At 42.1% G+C, this 20,580-nt stretch overlaps 1 protein-coding gene across 1 annotated transcript in view; it reads left to right on the top strand.

Annotated features, from left to right (window-relative positions):
* Positions 1–19,979, top strand: part of tmem132e (transmembrane protein 132E) — a 95,262-nt gene extending 75,283 nt beyond the window's left edge. The window contains exons 7-9 of the mRNA XM_076101865.1: positions 1,837–2,116; positions 13,648–13,842; positions 18,909–19,979. Of these exons, the coding sequence (XP_075957980.1) occupies positions 1,837–2,116; positions 13,648–13,842; positions 18,909–19,979 (1,546 nt within the window). The remainder of the gene's footprint in view (positions 1–1,836; positions 2,117–13,647; positions 13,843–18,908) is intronic.
* The last annotated feature ends 601 nt before the right edge of the window (positions 19,980–20,580 follow it).

The following is a 20,580-nucleotide window of genomic DNA, read 5'->3' as shown; positions in this document are numbered from 1 at the left end:
GATCCATGAGAGCCTGATGGGAAACCCTGTTATTCCTACACATCATATAACCTGTCAGTGCAACGTTATTCACCTCATTCTGTGCCTGAATCAGGCGCTTCTGCATCGCGTCATTTCGTAATCTTACTTATGCTTTAGAGCAGAATTACTTTTCTTAGCATAACCAGGTTTATCATCCTTTACTTTGCCAAAATAAATGTTTTTATGCTTCAGCTCGAATCTTTCATCAGATGAGAAAAGTATCCAATAAAATTCCCAATGTGTGATCTATCAATTTAAATAACGCCTTTTTATGAAGTCTATGCCGAGGTTTTTTGGAACTGTGAGGAGCTGCTGAACCTGTGAAACCAAAAAGCACAAGTCAACAGTGTTTTTGTAATTATCCTCACTGCCAGAAGAGGTAGACACAGATCTGTACTGCATGTTCAACCATGGGGTATAAAGAAATCAGAATAATAGAGAAATAGCGAGCTAGCGAGCAGCTAGGTACTCGTTAGCAGACAGACAGACCTTCGTCCACCATTCTGGCAGTGAGAGTAACAAAACACTGTCATGTGCTTTTATACTCCCAGTTTGACTCGCAGTTGTACTGATGTGCTTCGTTCTGTATAGTTCCTCACAGTGGAGCCATCTACACCAAGAGGCGCTACGCAGTAATCCAAAATATGTGATTTCAGGCCGTTTTCATGAGTCGTCCTACCAGTCGCTGATGGCTCATGGATGTGATACTATCATCAGAATCGGTTTATTGCCAAGTACGTTTGAACATATAAGGAATTTGGCTTGGTGAAAACCAAGCTTGGTAAAACCCTCCGCTCGCCACAGTGGAGCTGCTGGATGTTACCAAAAAGCATCCATTGTTGGGGGGAAGCATGAGGTGTTGAGAGGAAGCAGGCTAAGATGAATTAATCAAACCCAGTAGGTGGGACAGGCTGAGAGGTGCACGCAACAATGCACTTAGCTGTTGACCGAGGTGTATGCTAAGCGCCGATGAGACCTCGGGACAGAAGTGTTTCGCCTAATGAGCGGACCTGTTCCTTGAATCAACGGGTGGGATATGTACTCTGTCAGTGGCTGACAGCCCCGCTGCTTCTCCTGAATCTCAAGTCGTTCACATAGTTAAGTCAAAGCCAAGATTAAGCCGAAGAGTGCTTTATAAGGAGGAGCTGGCAGACTTGCCAAGCCTGCTGAGCGTAGTTGGGTAACTCGTACGTCTTGTTGTAGAGCAGATTGTGCTCGGTGGGGGGATGCACCTGGCATCTCTACCCCCACTGCCCAGGGCTCCTGTGAAATAAGAAGGGCATCAGTCCAAAACTCTTGCTTTTTGGTGCCTATCATTCCCCCCCGCTAGCTCGGGGGAGTTTTTTCTCATCTCGCCGCTGTTACATCAGAACACATCATGTGATGGATTTGTGTGGCATGGTGCCGGGTTTTCTCTGTTATGATGTCAAATTATGAAATGACTAGAGACCCTCAGGAGCAGAAGGCCCACATTGAGACGCGGCATCGCGGCGCAGCGCTGAGCATCATTTAGCAGCAGCTGCTCGGTTTAAAGAAGCGGCTGGTTATGATCGGTGATGGTTCTAAGCTTTTAATGTTTTCATGAGGGGTTCTCAATCTCTTTGGTGGCAGACTGCCGACACATTTGGCCAGATTTCGGGCATTGATTATAGCTTCCCAAGTTTTTCAACTCATTGCCTCATTTTGCAGGAAACTCGCCTAAAATTGGCACCCACAATGTTCATGGGCGGTTCTGGATGGCTGCTACTTTATTTACTTTATCCGTGACACCAAAGAGGAATGTTTAATGCAATCTCTATTTTCTCCCTATCCAAGGAGCACCAGAGACAGCGACGCAGACGACGAAGACGACGAGCGCCGGGTGAGCCGAGGCTGCACCCTGCAGTACCAGCGGGCCCTGGTCAAGGTGCTGACCCAGTTCCACACCACCTCCACAGAGGGCACCGACCAGGTCATCACCATGCTGGGGCCCGACTGGCAGGTGGACGTCACGGACCTGGTCCAGGACTCGCTGAAGGTGGCCGACCCCAGAATAGCTGAGCTGGTGGACAGGACCGTGTTGGTGGGTCTGGAGCTGGGATCCACGGTGCTGAAGGTAAACCGACCACCTTTTCACGCCACATTGCAGAGAATTCACATTAATCAGGAGTTCAAATTCAGTGTCTTATGATGACAAATGCGTCTGAGTGAGAAGCTGGCACGGTGTTCCTCGAGCGCGCCCACGGCACAAACACAGGTTGGGTTAAGAGATGAGGAAGGAAGATTTAAAAGTTAGAGCTCATTACTCTCTCTGAGTTTACAGCAGCTGTCGGCGGCTAAAGAAGCTGCTTTCTTTTAGAGATTATCGCTTGAAGGTAAAATCAGGTTTATTACAACTTGGGTTTTACTTTCATAGTTTTGATCATCGCTTCGATCGGTTATGATGACATTGTACTCACCCAAAATATATTGCTGAATTTGGGAACAAGGTGATTCGCTGGATTGACTTTGTTTTTAAATCTTGTGTTTACCAGAGATGTGTTCGTAGATTTTCTGGAAATAAGTCATTCAGCATCAAAACTTTAGTCGACTACCAGCTAAGAAGGGGGATCCGCACTGCGTTGTAAATCATCCCACGTGATGCTACTCAGCCAGATAAATCTGTGAGCTCCCATAAGCATTGTGACTTGAGTCATTGAGTGAGACACAGGGGGAAGACGAGACAAGAGACAATAGTTATGAGTCAGAGAAAACATATTTCACCTGGCGTGCTCTACAGAGGGAAAAGTAGACAGCGAAAAACAGAGCTTTTAATCAAGACTGGACAGTCTCGTACATGTTCATTCCTCCCACAGGCAGTTCCAAACCGGTAAATTTCATATGTTCCGAGACCTTGGCAATTAATAAAATCGGCAATGTGAAGCGCTACTATGAGACAAAGCACAAATCCTTTGAGCAAACATACCCACGCAAACCTGAACTGAGGGCACGGAAAGTAAATGATCTGAGCAGCTACTTTAATTAGCATGGCACTGATCCATGAAGCCAGTCAGACATTATGATGTTCTGTGATGTCTTTTGCTTGAGGAAGTTTTCTCTGTTGAATTTTAATTCTTCAATACTTTAATACTTCAACTCTGAACACAACGCAGAAGTTGTAAGTTTCTAAAGTACAAAGAAACTTTTGGTGTCTCTGTGAGTGTGTTATGCTTTTGATGTCCACTTCTCTCAAGTGGAATAGCCACCTTTTTAAGTGCGTAAGGTGCATATAAATGCACCGGCCGATGCAGGTTCGGAGGTCTTTAAAAGAAGGTAGTGGCACAAGTTATGAGTCCCGGGCAGTGATTTACCGCCGCGCCGCTGGTCATTCATGGGCACGGAGAGAAGTAACGGTTGGCGAGAGTTTTGATCACAATGAAAGATCACAGTTCCAGCCTGTCAGGAGAACGAACGGTTGCATGATGGATGCGTCCAATGATGGCAAAGTAGGGAGGGAAGATATAAGTCATCAATCCATCATTTTAAATGTGCAATGGATCATTTGCAATCTGTTGAAGGGTATGAATAATTATTCATCAATTTTACACCAGACGTAACCCGCCACACTGACTCATAGCGATTGTAAATAAATAAACAAATACATAGATAAGGTGTTATGAATTGATCCAGAACAACATGCTCCAGTTGATCTTTGAGCTAAATGCTAATGTCGGCGCGCTAACACGCTCACAACGATCAAGCTATAACCTGCCGATGCCATGCTCACCATCTTAGTTTATTTCATAGCAATCCATCCGATAGTTAGTTAACTTATTGATATTTCAGTCTGGACCAAAGTGTTGGAACGACCAACATTACCACAGAGCCGTGCTGCTAACATGGCCAATGAAAAACAAGGGCAGTCGATGCATATTTACCTGTAGTAGTGCAACAAATAGCAAACTCCCGGTTGTGATTGCATCACAGTTTTGAGTGACTGATACTTTACTACAGTCTGTTACAGCACTATTTACAGGTGGAAGTCATTCCTCATTTACTTACAAGTCAAAGTTCAAAATACAGCACCATATACATCAAATCAGAGTTTGAAAATGTTGAACAGTGGGTTCAACATGTGCATTTATTAAAGTCCCTGTAACAGTATCGCCACATTCAATATTTTCTATAGTGATCGCTGGTCACTGAGGCCAAACTGAAATTGCATCCTGCAGCAGCAGCTCCGCCGCCGTAGGTGTGAAGGAATGAAGGAAATGTGCACGGCAACTGAAAAAGCCTTTTAAACAGCATGAAGGAAACAGAAGTTAGATCCCTGCCAGATGAATTATTGTTGGCTTAAAAAGACCAATTTACAAGGGAGTTAGAGTAAAATATCTCCAGTTTGCAGAGTCTATTTTACAAAGAACAGAGATATTATTATGCAGATTTTCTGAAAGTGAACTGTAAAGATCTCAACAATGGTACCCCTACTGAGATTTTCAGTCTTTCAGAGGATTTGAATTAGTCTTAGGAGTCTGATTTAAATTATCCACCAGCTCATGAATATAAACACAGAAAAGGAGCAGCTTTTGTTCACTTTGTGCGATATTCTAGACAGACTTTTGATTTCTCTCTCTTTGGCAGGACGGTTGAGGATTATTGAGGGAATTAAGTGCCTGTGTTGGATTTGACAGTCCTGTTTAATGGAAGACACAATAGAGGAAATATCTCCGGTTTAAAAGGTAAAACTATAAAGATAGAAGATCTTGTGGGAAGGCTGTGCTTGTGTCCTGTGATTACATGGCAGAGCGATGACTTTCTAAGAATTCAGCTAACCTGGAGGGACTTTGGGGTTTAATCCAGAGGATTACTGAACAATAGAGCCAGACTTGGACAGAATTCATTGTTCATTCACTGATCAGATATTATTTAATTAATATCTGCAAACACCAACCACTCGTCCAAAGAAACACAGCAGAATGGAAATAGATTGGAGTCTAATCTACAGAATTGTTAATCTCACTGGAGAGTTATAGTCCAATATTTACTATATGATGTAAAACTGTACGTATTCCAACCATGGATGGATGAATGGGCCTCCCGGGCCCAGTGCACCCCTGGTCTTCACCTATAAAATGTCCTTCAAAGAGAAACATACCAGCCAGGAACTCAAAATGACCACAAAGAATCATGAAACGACTACAAAGAGACACAAAATACCACTAAGAGACGCACAACGACTGTGACAATGGCAAAAAAACACAAAGAGACACAACATGTCTACAAAGAGACACAAAATAACTACAAGGAGGCTTAAAACAGCACAAAAACAGAAACAAAGTGACACAAAATGACCAGAAAAAGATAGAAAGCAACTAAAAAGACATTCAAAACTACCACAAAAAGATCATTTTTGCTTCAGAAACGTCGATATTAAACGTATCCGTAGGTTGCAAAAACTTACCATTTAAAAGTTTTATTCTAGCAAATTGTCTGATTTATTTTATTGGCAAAATGGTGTCACATAAAAAAAAATTACAAAAACACAAACTAGCACAAGTACAAGTTTCTCCCACAACTTTATTAAGATGATATACCATCCTCAGACAAATATGATCACATCATTTTGAAAAAGAGAGACTTGTATAGCTCTCGAACTCTATATGAGAACATAATAAATGCATTGAAGTCCAAACATCACAGCTTTGATCCCAACAAGTCACAGAAACAAGAGCCTCTTATGACTCAGGACATTTGTCTCGTGTCATTCCCCTCTTTCTGTCTCCAGACTTTGATGCCTAATAAAGTGGAATATATCTCCCCAAAGAAAGTCATAGTTTCATTGGAGCGACTTAAGGGACACTCTGTAGCTGTCGAGGGAACCGTTGCCTTGCGCAGGTTTATTCTGCAGCTGTTGCTCCCACTTACTTTAGCAACGTGGGACGCTGTGTAATTGCCTGAAAGTTAACAGGACGGTAAAAGTTGAAAGCAGGGGTCATGTTTTCCTTTCTCTGCTGCGTTTGGAGAGATTACGTCTGTATTCCATCAGCTCGTCCTCTTGGAAGAGAAGCACTTTTGTGTTTTGCTCAAACTAGCATAAAGAGGCAGGAAACATGTCGGTGCTCGTCAATGTGAATTACACTGATGGCAGCTTTAATAAAAAATGGACAACCCGGCTAAACAGATCTGTCAATTACTGTAAGTTCACCAAACAATGCATCGTGTTTTCTTTCTTTTTGCTAGAGCTCCGTATCAATATTGTGTTTTGTTGGAGATTTTCTTTATTGATGTTGTGCACTCTCTGATGCTTCATATGTGCGCTGAATCTTAAATCAATTCTAGCAAAAAGGTTATACAAAAACAACCGGGGGCACAGCCGTCAAGGTGAACCGTTTTTATGTGTTTGACTGTGAATGCAATTTAAGATCGTATATTAATGCGAGACACCACCGGCAAAAACACTGTTTTTCATGCACTGATTCATTTTGAGATTTTACTTCCACAACACGTCTTCTTTCAGACGAGCGGAAATATTTATTTTACTACTTTGTCTATTTGTGTCTGTAGATTTCTCCAAGATTCACCAAAAGTTACCTTTAGATAATGCCTCATTTGCATATTTAAACACAACAATTTGACTTTACGTGGAACAAAAAATACATTTTCTTTCTATTTTCTTATTCACACACCAAGATAATTTCAAATGAAGCCGTGTTTATATTAGAAACACACTTAGCTGTCCCAAGCACAGCTGGGTTCATGTTCGATAATGTTTCCTCAGTGGGGATGTTGTGCTCCTACTGCTGCTCAACTTTGTCATATAGATTTACCGACATATATTTCTATTGTAAGTGCAACTTCAACTTTCAACTAACATTTTTATAATTTGGAATAATAAAAGCATGATTGAAGATTCAAGTTGCCTCGTGCAGACCCCTGCATTAGCACATGATGGGCGTGTTTGTGGCCTCTTCTCACACTGATCTGAGAGATGTTGTGTGGATGTGTGAGGATGCTGCGTTGCCTGCCTTGTTTTTATCAGAAATCTAAAGTATTTACACGATCCCTCCCAGGACAGACGCTGAGGATACGTGGCCGTGTTACCCCGACGTCCCTGAATCGTTGACTCAATGACCTCTCTCCATCTCTCCATGACCATCTCTCTTTGGTGTTCAGGCTGCTTGATAGTATTTTTTAATTTGCTATGATCCTCTTGATTCACAAATGTATTGTAAATATACGGCATGTCTTCTCAATCGTAGACTAGCTCTGTTTTTAGTTTAACTCGTTGCATGTCGACTTAAGACGACGTTCGCTCTCGAACCCTCCGTGAACATCGAGTAGAGTGGAAGCAATGTCAGACCGAAGATGGAGACGGAGCGTTACGAGTTGACAATTCCTTCTGATATCAGGCCACAAATAGCACGACAGGTAAGAGAGAGCATCTTCTGGGGTGAGCTGTCCCTTTAAGCGTCAGTGAATTAGTGCCGCCAACACGCCGCCGCGCACGGATACACACTACCGAGCGCTCGGCAGTGACTGATAGAGGAGCTCCGAGTGAGGAGCATGTAAAGTGTAACTACTTTCGTGCTTGGCTTCACCTCCCGTGCCTGCAGCACCGGTGACAAACCCAACCGGGAGCTCGGCCGGAAGGAGCGACACGACTACAGCTGACCTCCCCTCGCTGGCAGGCAGAAACGCAGACATGGAACACATTCATCATTCATTACTTTGGTGTCGCGGTGAATCAATATTCATCCCACATTGTTACATTTTTGGTCAGAATAGCTCTGTTTACTTTCAGCTGGGAGGTGCTGGCTTTTCATATGTTAATCATCTCCCACCACCAGAGTGTTTGTGGAGCAGAAGGAATAGATTGAGCTGAGGAATGTTTAGGTGTTCTCTCCTGTCACCGGCTGTGTCCATGTCCCAATTAGGATATTAAATAAACCCTGGTACTAGATTCAATGGTTGAAATTGGCTTGATGAATGAAGCAGCTTATTTTTCTTTCTTAACACAAAGGCTGTGAGTGTAAAATGTCAAAAACAAACAATAAGTATAGGAGAGTGTTTAAGAACTGAAGGGCTGCACAACACAACACAGTGTTGTTGAGAGGGACCCAGTGAGGGATCAGGTCTCTACACGAGCAGCTCCTGCTGGTTGCTAAAATAAGGTAATCCTTTATTAGTCCCACAGCGGGACATTTACAGGATTACTGCAGCAAAGTGGACAAAACAACAAGAGACAAAACAAGAAGATAAAAACTAAACCAGGACAATAGATAGTCAAACAACGGTAATGGTGTAAGTGTGGTCATTTAGAAATATGACTAAAGGAAACAGATGATCAAAACAGGAAATTACATTAAGACTCTAGAGGAAGAAACATAGTTGTTCATGCACTGGTCAATGTTAAGATTTTGTGCAATTTAGCTTCCTTCACGTCTTCTTTAAGACTTATGGAAAGATTTATTCAACCATACTTTTACTAATATTTTTATCTCCACTTCAGCAGCTCTTACACACACACCAAACTCTACACTCTCATTCCTCTCAATGTTCTGAAGGTTAACACAGAGGGGTTTGTTCACACGTCACTCACAGACTATTTTATATTATATTATATTAATAAAAACATGAAGAAACATGGATTGTTGTGACAGTATTTTCTGATTTCTGGAGCGATACAAAGAGAGATCATAAACTCCCTCAGTAAAAACCTTTGACTCTAATATGTCAACAACATCCAACAGTAATGTTGAACCTGAATTCATCCAATGTTCAGATTTCCGTTCTGGAAATGTATGCAAATTAGCACATATTTGTTAAGATAATGCAACATTTGCATATTTAAATACAACTAAATTGTCTTAATGTAAGTGATCAACTGGGGAGGTTTCATAGAGATACCTATCTTTTTTATTCATAGAGATGTACCTGAAACTTCAATAAAGATCAGGTGTTATTGAATTGTGTAAAATAAACATCCACAGCCGGTTGTTGCCATGTTGCATCCCCGCTGTGAGATTGCACATATATCCAGCGTTGCCCGCAGCATGGCAACATGGAAATCAGTAACTGTGGTAAAAGAAAATGAGGCAATCTGAGAGAAAAATGAAAAACTAAATTGCAGCACTTCATCAGCAAATACACCCTGGAACACATCACAAATTGAAGAGTGTGGAATCTTTCCTCCTGGGTTTTCATTTTTAATGTGACAAACGATGATTCGGAAGCTTAATTTCTTTCCACAAGTTCCAGCAGTATTCTCCCCAAAGTACTGCTTTAAACCCAGAAAACTGCATCAGTGCCAGTAGTATTCAGATAGTTATTTTGAGACATAGTACGTGTGATACAGACGGACCTTTGCTTTCAGACTGAAGCATCTGCGACTCTTATTTCTGCCAAATATTAATAACTTTAAGGTGGGAAGATTTTCATTTCAATAAATGTCTTTTCAGTCACTATCGCCGAAGGAGGGAACACGATGGTGATCAACCCCTTTGCTCGTTGATTATTAAGAATTTATAATATTTCTCTTATTCTCCTTTATATACACACCACTTCTGAAAACTTGAATCTCTAGTATCATCAGAAATGTAGATAATTCTGCTAAACTCTGAGCACAATTCTATTGATTTCACTCAAATAAAATCGAATCAACAGGAAGTGGAAAGTGTAGCGCTGCGTTTTAACTAAACAACAGCAAACTTGCAGCCTCGTCTCACTGTTGGCATTTGTAGCACGATGTTAAAACCCGGCTCCCTTTGCAAATCACACTCTTCTCGGGAAAAAACACTTAGTGCTTAAAGCTCAGTTTCAACTAAGTTTGACGCCCATAAAGTATCATCAGTCATATCCTACAAATGATCTATTTTCTCCAAACAATGACTAATAATTTGTAACTAAATACAAACTCGTTGGGAGGTGAGAAGAGTCCAGGCGAGCTCTTCTTGTCCAGTCTTGTCTAAATATGTCCATTTTCAACGTCACTGTGCTTTATTACCAATAACTGCACCATATCTCAAGCAATACGACTGATATTGACGTTGTCGCATCGAATGATTGGCTGGTGCAGTTCCAACAGTTGAGTGTAAATACGTTTTGAGCAGTTCAGCGTCTATAAGGAGATGTGCATCCTTTAAACGTGCACGTCAGTGTGAAGGAAAGAATCATTCTCTCGACCTCCAATGTTTTCTTTCAGTCGCTGCATTCAATCATTCTATCTTCTCTATTTTATATTTCCCAAAATGTGTGTCATAATTCTATGTTTCTATAAAATTGCCTGTTGGATTTGAAAAATACAAAATGAAACGGCTTCATGTGACGTCTGACGGAGCTTCAAGCTTTGATACCAAACTCGCACCTCGATCGGTTTCGAGACAAAGTGATTTTTCTTAAACATCCCTGAAATTGGATCCACGACAGCTCAGGAATAAACGCCGGCACAATATGATGTGTTTCCATCAGGGATCATAACCCAGAACAAGATTAGTTTCTTTGATTACATCTTTTTATTTAGACAATCACGGTACAATGGGGTTTGTTCTGGAATTGTGCTTTGACATTTAGTACATCGTCGTCAGTATTGATTTTAATAGTATTAGATTTTATTTTTAGTCGATTTAGTTTAATTGGCCGGTGAAAATATCAGCCGCAGTGGAACGGAATGTGAAACAGCAGAAAATCAATCTCAAGCAAACAGTTTTCACCGGCGGAGTCTTATTTTAGCTGAGGACACATCTTTCCGTCTCAATTCTGGTCACTTCACTTCTATTACCCCCCCCCCCCCCCCCCCCCCCAAAGAAAAACAAAAAGTTGCACAATGTAGCAAAGTCTGAGCAGAAGAAGCTTCTGTAGTATGTAAGAGTGATCCATCAGGCAACTGAGTTGTCCTCATGAAACTTTAAAAGTTTATTTATGCATCCTTTTACTATCATGCCTTAGGGCTCAGCATGCACACTTGTATGTGTGTGTATGTGTGTGGTTGCCTGTGTGTAAGTGTGGTGCCTAGTGAACCATAACTCTCCTTTCTGGCACATTAATCCATCACATCCAAACAATATGCATATAAAAGTGGAACCTGACTGCAGAATTCTGTTGCTGCGAGAAAGTTTGTTCTCCTATTTTTGGCCCCGGAGGGTTTACCAGTGTGGAGCGTTACTTTATTCTGCTTTGTAACACTCTGATGTTAACGCAGCGCGTAGACAGCGAAGCACTCACAAAGACTGGACAGCGGCCGCTGAACTTTACATCACAGCCTCTATCTGCCCGTCTCAAGGTCTCAGTTAGGTTTAGGCTACAAAACTACGAGAAAAGATCAGCGTTTGGGTTCAAATAACTACTGAAGTGCCGTTACTGAAGTATGTAAGTTACGTGACAAAAACATCAGCGTTGACTTCTGGTTTCACACGGGGAACGAAGAGTGGTCTCCTGGCTGAAAGATGGCTGTTTGTTGGACCCATAATGTCACCTTCACTGTGTGGGACTATCAGCGCTGATCTTTGTGAATGGGACTGCTTTTGCAATGAGGCTCATTTGCATAAGAAGGTTCCAATTTTGTGCCAAATGTCTGCATGTTACTCAATTTAAATACGTACAAATAGCACGGGAGCACCGAGACACTATTTGCTTGGCAGCTCAGTTAAGAGTGCATTTCACCCTCTGAGGATAGTTTGAGAAAGAGCTTGTTTTTGTCTTGTTTGTAAAGGTTTAGCGGCCGCAAAAGCTGCCTAAACCTTTGGTGAATTAGCCCCTGTGAGTGTTGTGGAGGAGCCACATTCCCACACGAGAGAGAGGTTTTCACTCAGCCAACACCACTAATTGTTTCTATGCAACCGTTAACCTCTGCAGACAGAGGACATTAGCGAGGAGCATTATACCATTCTTGTAGCTGTGAAAACACAAAGGTTGACGATAGCCGTCAAGCCATCTAATTAGTGTGAGCTATCATGTTGTAAAAAACGCCAGAATACTGCCGTTATGCATCTCGGTTTTTCCACCATCTTGAGGACAGTAGAGCTTACGCTCGGCTGCTCTTTATTGATTTTAGCTCTGCTTTAAACACTCTTCAGCCATGCCTTTTAATTCAGAAACTTAGACAACTGTTAACCCTACAGTCATGGGCGCCTAGTTCTATTTTAAAATGAGGGTGCTAGATTAGTCACAGACAAGTGGCGGTATGGCAGGAAATGTTTCATTTGGGCTAATTAACCCCTGAAAGTGTCATTTCCTGCAATACAGATCCTTCAATAAAGCTGCTCTTCCACTATAAAGCTCAGTTTATAATGTACGACAGTGCACTTTAAGAGAAGGTGTCTCAGGGGGCGCTCCAGACAATGCTAGTAAGTGAGCCTTGAGTTGAGGATTACAGAGACAATGTGTAAAGAATTAAAGGCACGTAGAGTCTAATGTTCAACGCTGACAAGGACCTCGAGATGCTGCTGAGAAGCAAACACAAAGCTGATTATTTATTTCACATTTAGAGCTTTAAAATAAAAAGTTGATTACAAATCACAGAGACATTGTGGGCGGAATGTCGCAGGTCAATTGTGTTTGATTTCTTCCGTCACCACATGTCGTTCCTCCGTCCCTCGCTCAAGAGAACAAGAGAAGCTACAGGAGCTGTAATATGTGTGTGTGTGTGTGTGTGTGTGTGTGTGTGTGTGTGTGTGTGTGTGTGTGTGTGTGTGTGTGTGTGTGTGTGTGTGTGTGTGTGTGTGTGTGTGTTTATTAGGGGGTTTATTTTTAGCACAACGGAAATAAAAATGTTTCAACATTAAATGAATAAAACATGCAGATGCATCTGTTTGGCTCAAGAATTAAATGACAAATTACATCACGCAAATGTACACGACAAATGATTGCACCAAAGTATGTGGTCATATCAACTGGGTTTCTATATACAGTGTTAAGATAGAAACTACAACTTTATAATAATCATCATTAATAAATGGAATAAACTTTAGTTAATAGTTATTTTACTTTTCAAACGTGAACGTAACATCAGATTTAAGGTTTATAATCATGTTTGGAGTTTGGGAGCAGAACTGTTTCCAGGTTTCGGTTGACGATGATTGGGGAAGCTTGTCTAACCCTTGACTGCTCCAGCTCAGCATGCTTGGTTGAAACTGGAGTTGGAAACTGCTTGGGATGAAGTTGGAAAAGATTTCCTTCATCTGACTCCGAGGACAAAGGCCACTGCTTCGCTGAACGGCTCTCCTCTTTGTTCAAGTCCCTCGTGACCTCTGGTTGCGATGGCAAAGTGAAATGATGATCTTTTAAAAGTCCCGGCAAACGACTGGGATTACCCGGAGAGGTGAGCGCAGCTTCAAATGGTTTTGGTATTTCATGTGGTGACACTTCGATGGGCACAAGTGTTTCTGTTGAAGCGTCACTCTGAAAGCTTGCTTCACACTGGACCTCGTCGTCTGGTTGCTGATGGATTCCATCTCGAGTGTTTGTTTTTTCACCATGACAGACAGAGAGGCATTGACATATGGATCCAGGACGCGCTGGAACAAACAACAGCACAGAGCACTTTAATCCAAAATGGGCTTGTCATCGGCTTTATGAGCTTCAGAAAAACAATAAAGCTGTTGTCTCTCCTGGACTCAAACGATGTCCCTCTGTCATGTAGAGGCACAATAACAGAGCATCTTCTCTCTGCAGGTGGAGTCTCCGCTGGCAGTGGATGCGGTGTTGGGAGAGTCTGCGTTCTCGGTCACGGACGACAAGGTTTCCATCACAGAGATGCGTGTTCACGGCATCTCCGGCCTGACCCTGTCACTGCAGCCCAGCCCCGGGAACAGCCACACCATGGTGGCCAAGGCAACCGGCGTCCAGACGCTCACGGCTCCCAAGCAGGTATAACTCATCATCATCACGCAAGAGTCGCTGTTTCAATCATGCTCACTTCGCTGCTTCATATTAGTGGAGGAAGGATTAACTGAAGTGTTAAAACGGGGGAGACACTACGGGCAAAACCATCACCCTGCACTGAGATTTTAGGCTATTTAGAGATTATGGTGAAGGTCTCCAGGGATGTAGATCAATGCAATGTCCTCCTAAAAAAATATCTTTCATGTGCGTCATTCTTTTCAAACTGCCACAATAAATAAATAAATAAATCTCAGGCTCTAGAATGCACTGTGAATACTCCAGGCAGCTTTGGTAGTCGGCAAAACACACAACAGAGAATCATAAAAATATGCAGGTGGCGCGACAACCCTTGCTCCATATTTATGAAGGCTGTGTGTGTGTGTGTGTGTGCGCTGATGGAGAAGTTAGCAGCAGACTACCTCAGGTAAATAACAAGCGCTCGGGCTACTTTCAAAGCACAAACTCAGACGGATGATAATGACGCTGGAGCCGAGTCGGCTACATTTCACTGAAAAATTCATCCTAACTGGGGACTTTAGCTAAAAAGTTACCTCGTGAGTCAGCGCCTGTGTTGACTGTTGTTGTTCTGGCAGTACACATCATGTTCAAGACCTGTTCTGATTCAGGACATGAAACAACACATCAAAGCCTTTTTAAATCTCAGCAGCAGAATCAAATGAACCAATATTGTATAAAATGTTTCAGAATCCTCCTTTAGGTTGGTGGACAAACAATAATGGATACGTAGTTTTCAAGTGTTTGGAGATCAGAAAACTCAACATATTGCAAAACAGTATCTCTGTATCTGCTGCTCTGAAATGTCATTTAAATGAGTGATATACTTTTAATCTCTGATACGGTGCATAGCCAAAGGGCCAAGTTAAAATAGTATGATGTGATGTGTAAATCTGTACATATGTAAAGTTACAAATGACAGAAATATTGCTTTCTGTTCTGGGCGTGCTTCATGGGGAGATTCACCAGATGAATAGGGTTAAAGAATGAACTAATACATATCCCCATCAATCTCTCCCAGTTGATTACTGACATTAGGACAATTATTATTTGTATTACAAGTTTTCTGAAATATGCAAATGGTGCATTCACTTATAAAACGTGATCATTTTCAGACAATTCCAGAACAGAAATGTGAACATTGGATAAGAGTTCAAAGGTCTTCTTTCATTTTATTGACATATTATAGTCAAAGGTTTTTACAGAAGGAATTCTGGATATCTCTTTGTATCAAAATACTAATAAATACTAAATGTTAAAGATGCAAATGTAGTGTTAAGGCGCTTTGAGCAGTTGGAAGACCTATTCAAGTTCAGTCCATTTACCATTTAAATGTAAGATGTAATTCTAATATTAAGATGTAACAAACAGAACGGACAAAAGTGGTAAACATTTGGTTTCTGTGCCAAGAGGTTAAGACAGAGACAATTTCACTTAATGTGGTCGACCTCTAGTATTTAAACTAGGATCTGTAATGTACATACAATGCAGATTATTAGAAAGATGCTCAAGCCATGTTCTAGTTTATTTTATTATTTAACATTCAAACAAACAGCAAGCCGCAGTTTGACCACCTCAGGTCTAAACGTAAAACCGTTGACCGTTCTATACATTTAACCACCGATCACCAAATGCAGTAGCGTGTAGTATAACATGTAGTATTGCGGCTGCGTATGCCTCACTTACACTTAGTACTCAGTGTGTTTCCTTATTTCTGTCTCCAGAGTGGTGAGATGAAGTTTACTTGCAAATCCCCTCAGTGTCTCTATATCAACAAACAGGCACTAGTTTCACTTCTAAGTAATAAAATTATTTCTCAGCTAAATCTTTTAAGCTCCAGGCAGCCAGCATTGTCAGCAAGGACGCCAGATAAAGGCAGCTGCAGTGAACTAATAAGTATCCTTGGTGCTATTTTATTACAACCTTCATATTAGCCAGGCCTGGCGTGAATACTTCTGATACGTCCAAATGCATCTCTCAGAAATGATTTTATTGCGAAGCAAGGAAGACGTCTGGGTGGGGAAAAGAAAGGCAGAATGTGTGCTCTTTCTTTGCCCATGTTTCTTCACACAGGAGTGAGGATCTCTGCAGTTTGCTGCGAGGAATTAATTGGCTGGCCAGCCGCAGCGAGGGAGACGTGTGCGTGCGTCTGAGTCCTTTCCCTGCATTGCCCTTTCATTGGCCCGCAAGTTGCTAAAAATGCAACGACAAACACATCAAGCATCAGTGAGAGAGAAGCGGGCATTAAATTCCAATTTTTCTTGCTTTCCACTTCTTGGCCACCTTGAAATTTAATTATTGTAATGTATTGTCCTAAGTGCTCTCCGGGGCCGGGCCATGAAAGGCAGCCAATTCCTCTGCCGGCAAAGCTCTCAGAGGAGTGCTGGAGCTATTTCAAACCATTTGATTCTGTTTCGCAGGAAAACTTTCCAAATGTCCTCTATTACTAGAAATGAATGAAACATATAAACTATGGACGGGGGGAGTCAGACAATCAAGGTCTCTTTACATTATTCTGTGAGTTCAAGTCTTTCAGAACTGAAGGCTTCAGTACTTGACGGTTCAACACAGACCTTTTTCTGTTGCAGTGACTTACTCAGTCTCTGCTTAAATTAGCGACTTAATAAGGTATTTATGAATCTGGATCATGTTATTACATCTCAAGTTGATGCAAATTTCTCAGAATAATATTTCCAGGGGAGTGTTTTTCTGCATATGCATATTTTATAATGCAAGCTGTTTAATGTTCAATTTACATCCACATGTACGTTCCCTGATGCCATGAAGCACAAATCAGAGAGAAACCAAATGTAGGAAACTTCCTCCTAATGCACATTACTTCATGAAAATGCAGAGATTACTGTGGAAACCGTTTGGTAAACTAGATGCATGAAATGATATCGACAGATCCCTCTGGATCTCGTCGGGTCTTTGATGCCCCGGTCGCATTTTTATTTTCATTGAAAAAGTTTCTCTTTCTAGCAATGCTTAACTTTCCTGCATTGGATCAGCATTAAAAAATGTGCCAATTGTTTTGTCAGTGTCATAACACCCACTCTGCCTTTTTATGCCTCTTTTTATACCTCTTTCGTGAATGGGATATCTCAGGAACGCCTGGAGGGAATTTCTTCAACTTCGGCATGAACGTCCACTTGGACTCGAGGATGAACTGATAAGAATGTGATGGTCAAAGATCCCTGTGATCTCACAATACACATTTTTGTTCATAACTCAAGAAAGTATATGCTAATTTTGACAATTTCACAAGAATGTCTAAAAGGATAAAATGATGACGTGATGATATTTTGGACAGACATGGATGTAAACTGCAACATGGCTGGTTGGTGGAGAGTATATAGTTTCTCCCTATATCAGCTCTTTCGTAGCGGAGTCGTATTGAATGTATTATTTAAATCATCCATATCAAAGGCTGTCTTCACGCTTTCATGCTGAGATGATCGAGGTTTGGCTCTCAGTGGGATATCGTCACAACAGAGTTGGCTTCTCCCAAACTGGACTGAAGGGGCTTTTTGTCCTGAAAAGTCTGTGTGTGCATCTGCCCTTTGCAAAGAAAAAAGGAGCCGGAAATTGTCTGACTGTGTTTTGGAAGGAAATTGTTCCCACTTTGTCAGCTCTCCTAACAGTTGGATGCCTACGTTTAAGCAAGCTGTGAACAAAGGAGACCGTCAAACGCAGCCTTCATTACATAGACGCACGCCAGTGTTGCAGGTTTACTCTGCGGCAGATGAATGTCATCAAGAAACCGCCGTGCAGGAATTCATCTTATCCGGTTTCGTAGAGGACTATAGACGGTGAAGAGTGATAGAAAATAGAAAATGAGGAGATCACACACAACAAACACAAAGAGACTGGACATGAGCTCGTCATTCGAAGCGCTGGCAGCTGCATTATCTGTCTGTGCTGCAGAGCCGAGCTGTGCTGTAGCCTTCAGGACAACTCACTCATTCCTGCCTCCGTGTTTGAAAGTGGCTTGCTGGTGTGCACATCAGAAAGCTTGTACCGAGCACGGGGTACTGCGGATATTCACCAATGCTCTGGAGATTTAGGTATTGGAGAAAGTCCACATCTTCAAAGGCTCAGTTGGGAACAGATATTCAAATCACGGTCAATGCCACGAAGAAATGCCATCTGAGACATTGAAATATTCTGTTGATAGACATAAACACGAGGCAAAGTCACAGAATGTTTTTGTTATTTACTTTCAGAAATAATCAGCAAATATATGTAACGTTTCTGTTTGAGGGAGGGATTGTATTATTATCACCTTTGTCCTTCACGCTATTCAAAAGTTTCCTGCCCGAAATTTGTCCCTCAACCTCATATGATTAGACGATGGGCCCCTGAGCACAGTCATGCAAAAGGCTCCCACCATCTTTCCTTCGCACATTGTTTTGTCTGTCTTTGTTACCTTGTCTTTAGTTATTAGTGTCTCTTTGTCGTTGTGTTGCCTCTTTTTGTCGTACTTTTGTGTCTCTTTGCAGTTGCTTTGTGTCTCTTTGTGTGTGTTTTATGTTTTATGGGGGTGTGGGGCGTTCAATAATCCTTTGAAGTGTAAGAAAAAACCCGTGCTGCACCATTACTGGTAGACCTTTGAGACTCAGTACAGTTAAATTGAAGACATGTTGAACTTGTTTCTCCTTAGTGAGCATCATTTTCTCCATCAGTTTTTTTGGGCACACACACTAATTGGATTTTCTCTTACTTTCAAAGCTCGGAAAGCAATTGATGCTCTGCAAAATCCTTAACGATCCTCATTTTAACTGTATTATTACAGTAATCAACCCACTTTAATTGCCAAAGTTGTTCATAAAAGTCAAAGACAATTTTTCATTGCTTACCCTTTTTAAGGATAGTCATATAGCTACATTTCAATATGTTGAGACTTTAGTTAAATAAAGCTTTTCTGTTGTGAAAATTACAAAGCCAACAGTACCTAATAATCACAATCTAGTGATTTCTTCCCCTCTATTTACCATCCAGTCTAAACTGTATTTTTCTCTTTTTTTGTCTGATAGGAGGCCAGTTTGTCCATCTGGATGCTTTTCAGTGACAACACAGCTGCCACTCTGACTTACTTTGATCCTAAAGACTACAACCTTAATGCGTCCACACTGGATGACAGAGTTGTGTCGGTATCCCAGGAGCCTCAGCAACGCTGGCCTGTGCTGGTGGCAGAAGGGGAGGGCTCTGGTGAGATGGTGCGTTTAGAGATGACCATCTGTGAGGCCTGCCAGAAGACCAAACGCAAAAGCGTCATCGCATCTGCTGCAGTTTATGTCAAGGTCCGCTTTGGCCCAGAGGAAGATTCTGAGGAAGAGGCCACTACCGAGGGCGAGATAGAGCTGACACCCATTACCAGGCGTCCAATCATTGATCCGAACATCAGTGGAAGAATTTACGAGACGTCTAATGAGCAGCCTGCCAGCGTTCCCATAGATTACACTAATTTCCCCACCAGTAGCGACCAGGAGCGACCGACTGAGAGTGATGAGGAGGAGGAAGAAGACTTTGTGCATTCGCCTCGTAATATGACTGACCTTGAGATCGGCATGTATGCTCTTCTAGGAGTCTTCTGTCTGGCCATCTTAGTCTTTCTCATCAACTGCATCGTCTTCGTGCTCAAATACCGCCACAAGCGGATCCCGCCCGAGGGTCAGGCCAACATGGACCATTCCCACCACTGGGTGTTCCTGGGAAATGGCCAGCCACTGAGGGCCCAGTGTGATCTGTCACCACAGCAGGTAGAAAGTCCAAGTAACCCTCAGGAGGGCGTACAGACTTGCTGCCATGGGGACCACCACAGCAGTGGCAGCTCCCAGACTAGCGTTCAAAGTCAGGTGCACGGGCGGGGCGACGGCAGCTCTGGGGGCTCTACAAAGGAGAACGCCGAGGAGGCCAGTTCACCCACCTCCAAGCGCAAGAGAGTCAAGTTTACCACCTTTACCACCCTTCCCACAGAGGAGCTGCCCTATAACTCCATCCCCATTGCAGATGAAGAGGACATTCAGTGGGTTTGCCAGGATATGGGCTTTCAAGACCCCGAGGAACTGCATGATTACATGCGCAGAATAAAAGAAATTGCCTGAGATAAGAGATGCAGCGTGAAGCACAGCTCTCAGCATTCTAAAGAAACGTTATTACTATTTTTCTCTTTTTCACCTACGTGAAAGATAATTTTTCACAGACTAAAAGGCCAATTGTTGTTTTGGTTTAGGGTGTGTTCCATTTAGTTTGCACAGTGCTGTAATCTCATACACGCTCACACAGAGGAGAATGCAAGGAAGCCAAAGACTTGACCAGAGGATCTCAATCACTAGAGAAATCTGTGAATCTTGGCTGAAGGTAACATGTTTCACTGGGAATCTGAGCCACAGCCAGAGGTGAGAGCTGCTCCAGCTCTCTTATTTTCAGGATTTGATTTTAGAGAAAGCCTGATAAGGACAGGAATGTAGAAGAGGTTTGGTATTGGCTGTGCTTTTGCTGACTCAGTGGGACTCTGAAGTAATGTACCTACTCCAAACAAAGATGCCTTTGATGAACAAAAAACTGTCAAAGACTCTCATGAAAGCTACGTTTAAAAAAAATCATTTTATTTTTTGCCAAAGTAGGAAAAGCGTTCTTTTGATGGCGAAACTGTCTTCATTGTTGTTCTTGGTGCAGCACACTCATGATTTGTACTCATGTTCA

Source organism: Anarhichas minor, unplaced genomic scaffold (genome assembly GCF_050575085.1).
Source record: "Anarhichas minor isolate MPS153535 unplaced genomic scaffold, ASM5057508v1 ptg000027l, whole genome shotgun sequence".
In the NCBI taxonomy this organism is placed as follows: Eukaryota; Metazoa; Chordata; class Actinopteri; order Perciformes; family Anarhichadidae; genus Anarhichas; species Anarhichas minor.
This window is presented reverse-complemented; position numbering and strand designations above follow the sequence as displayed.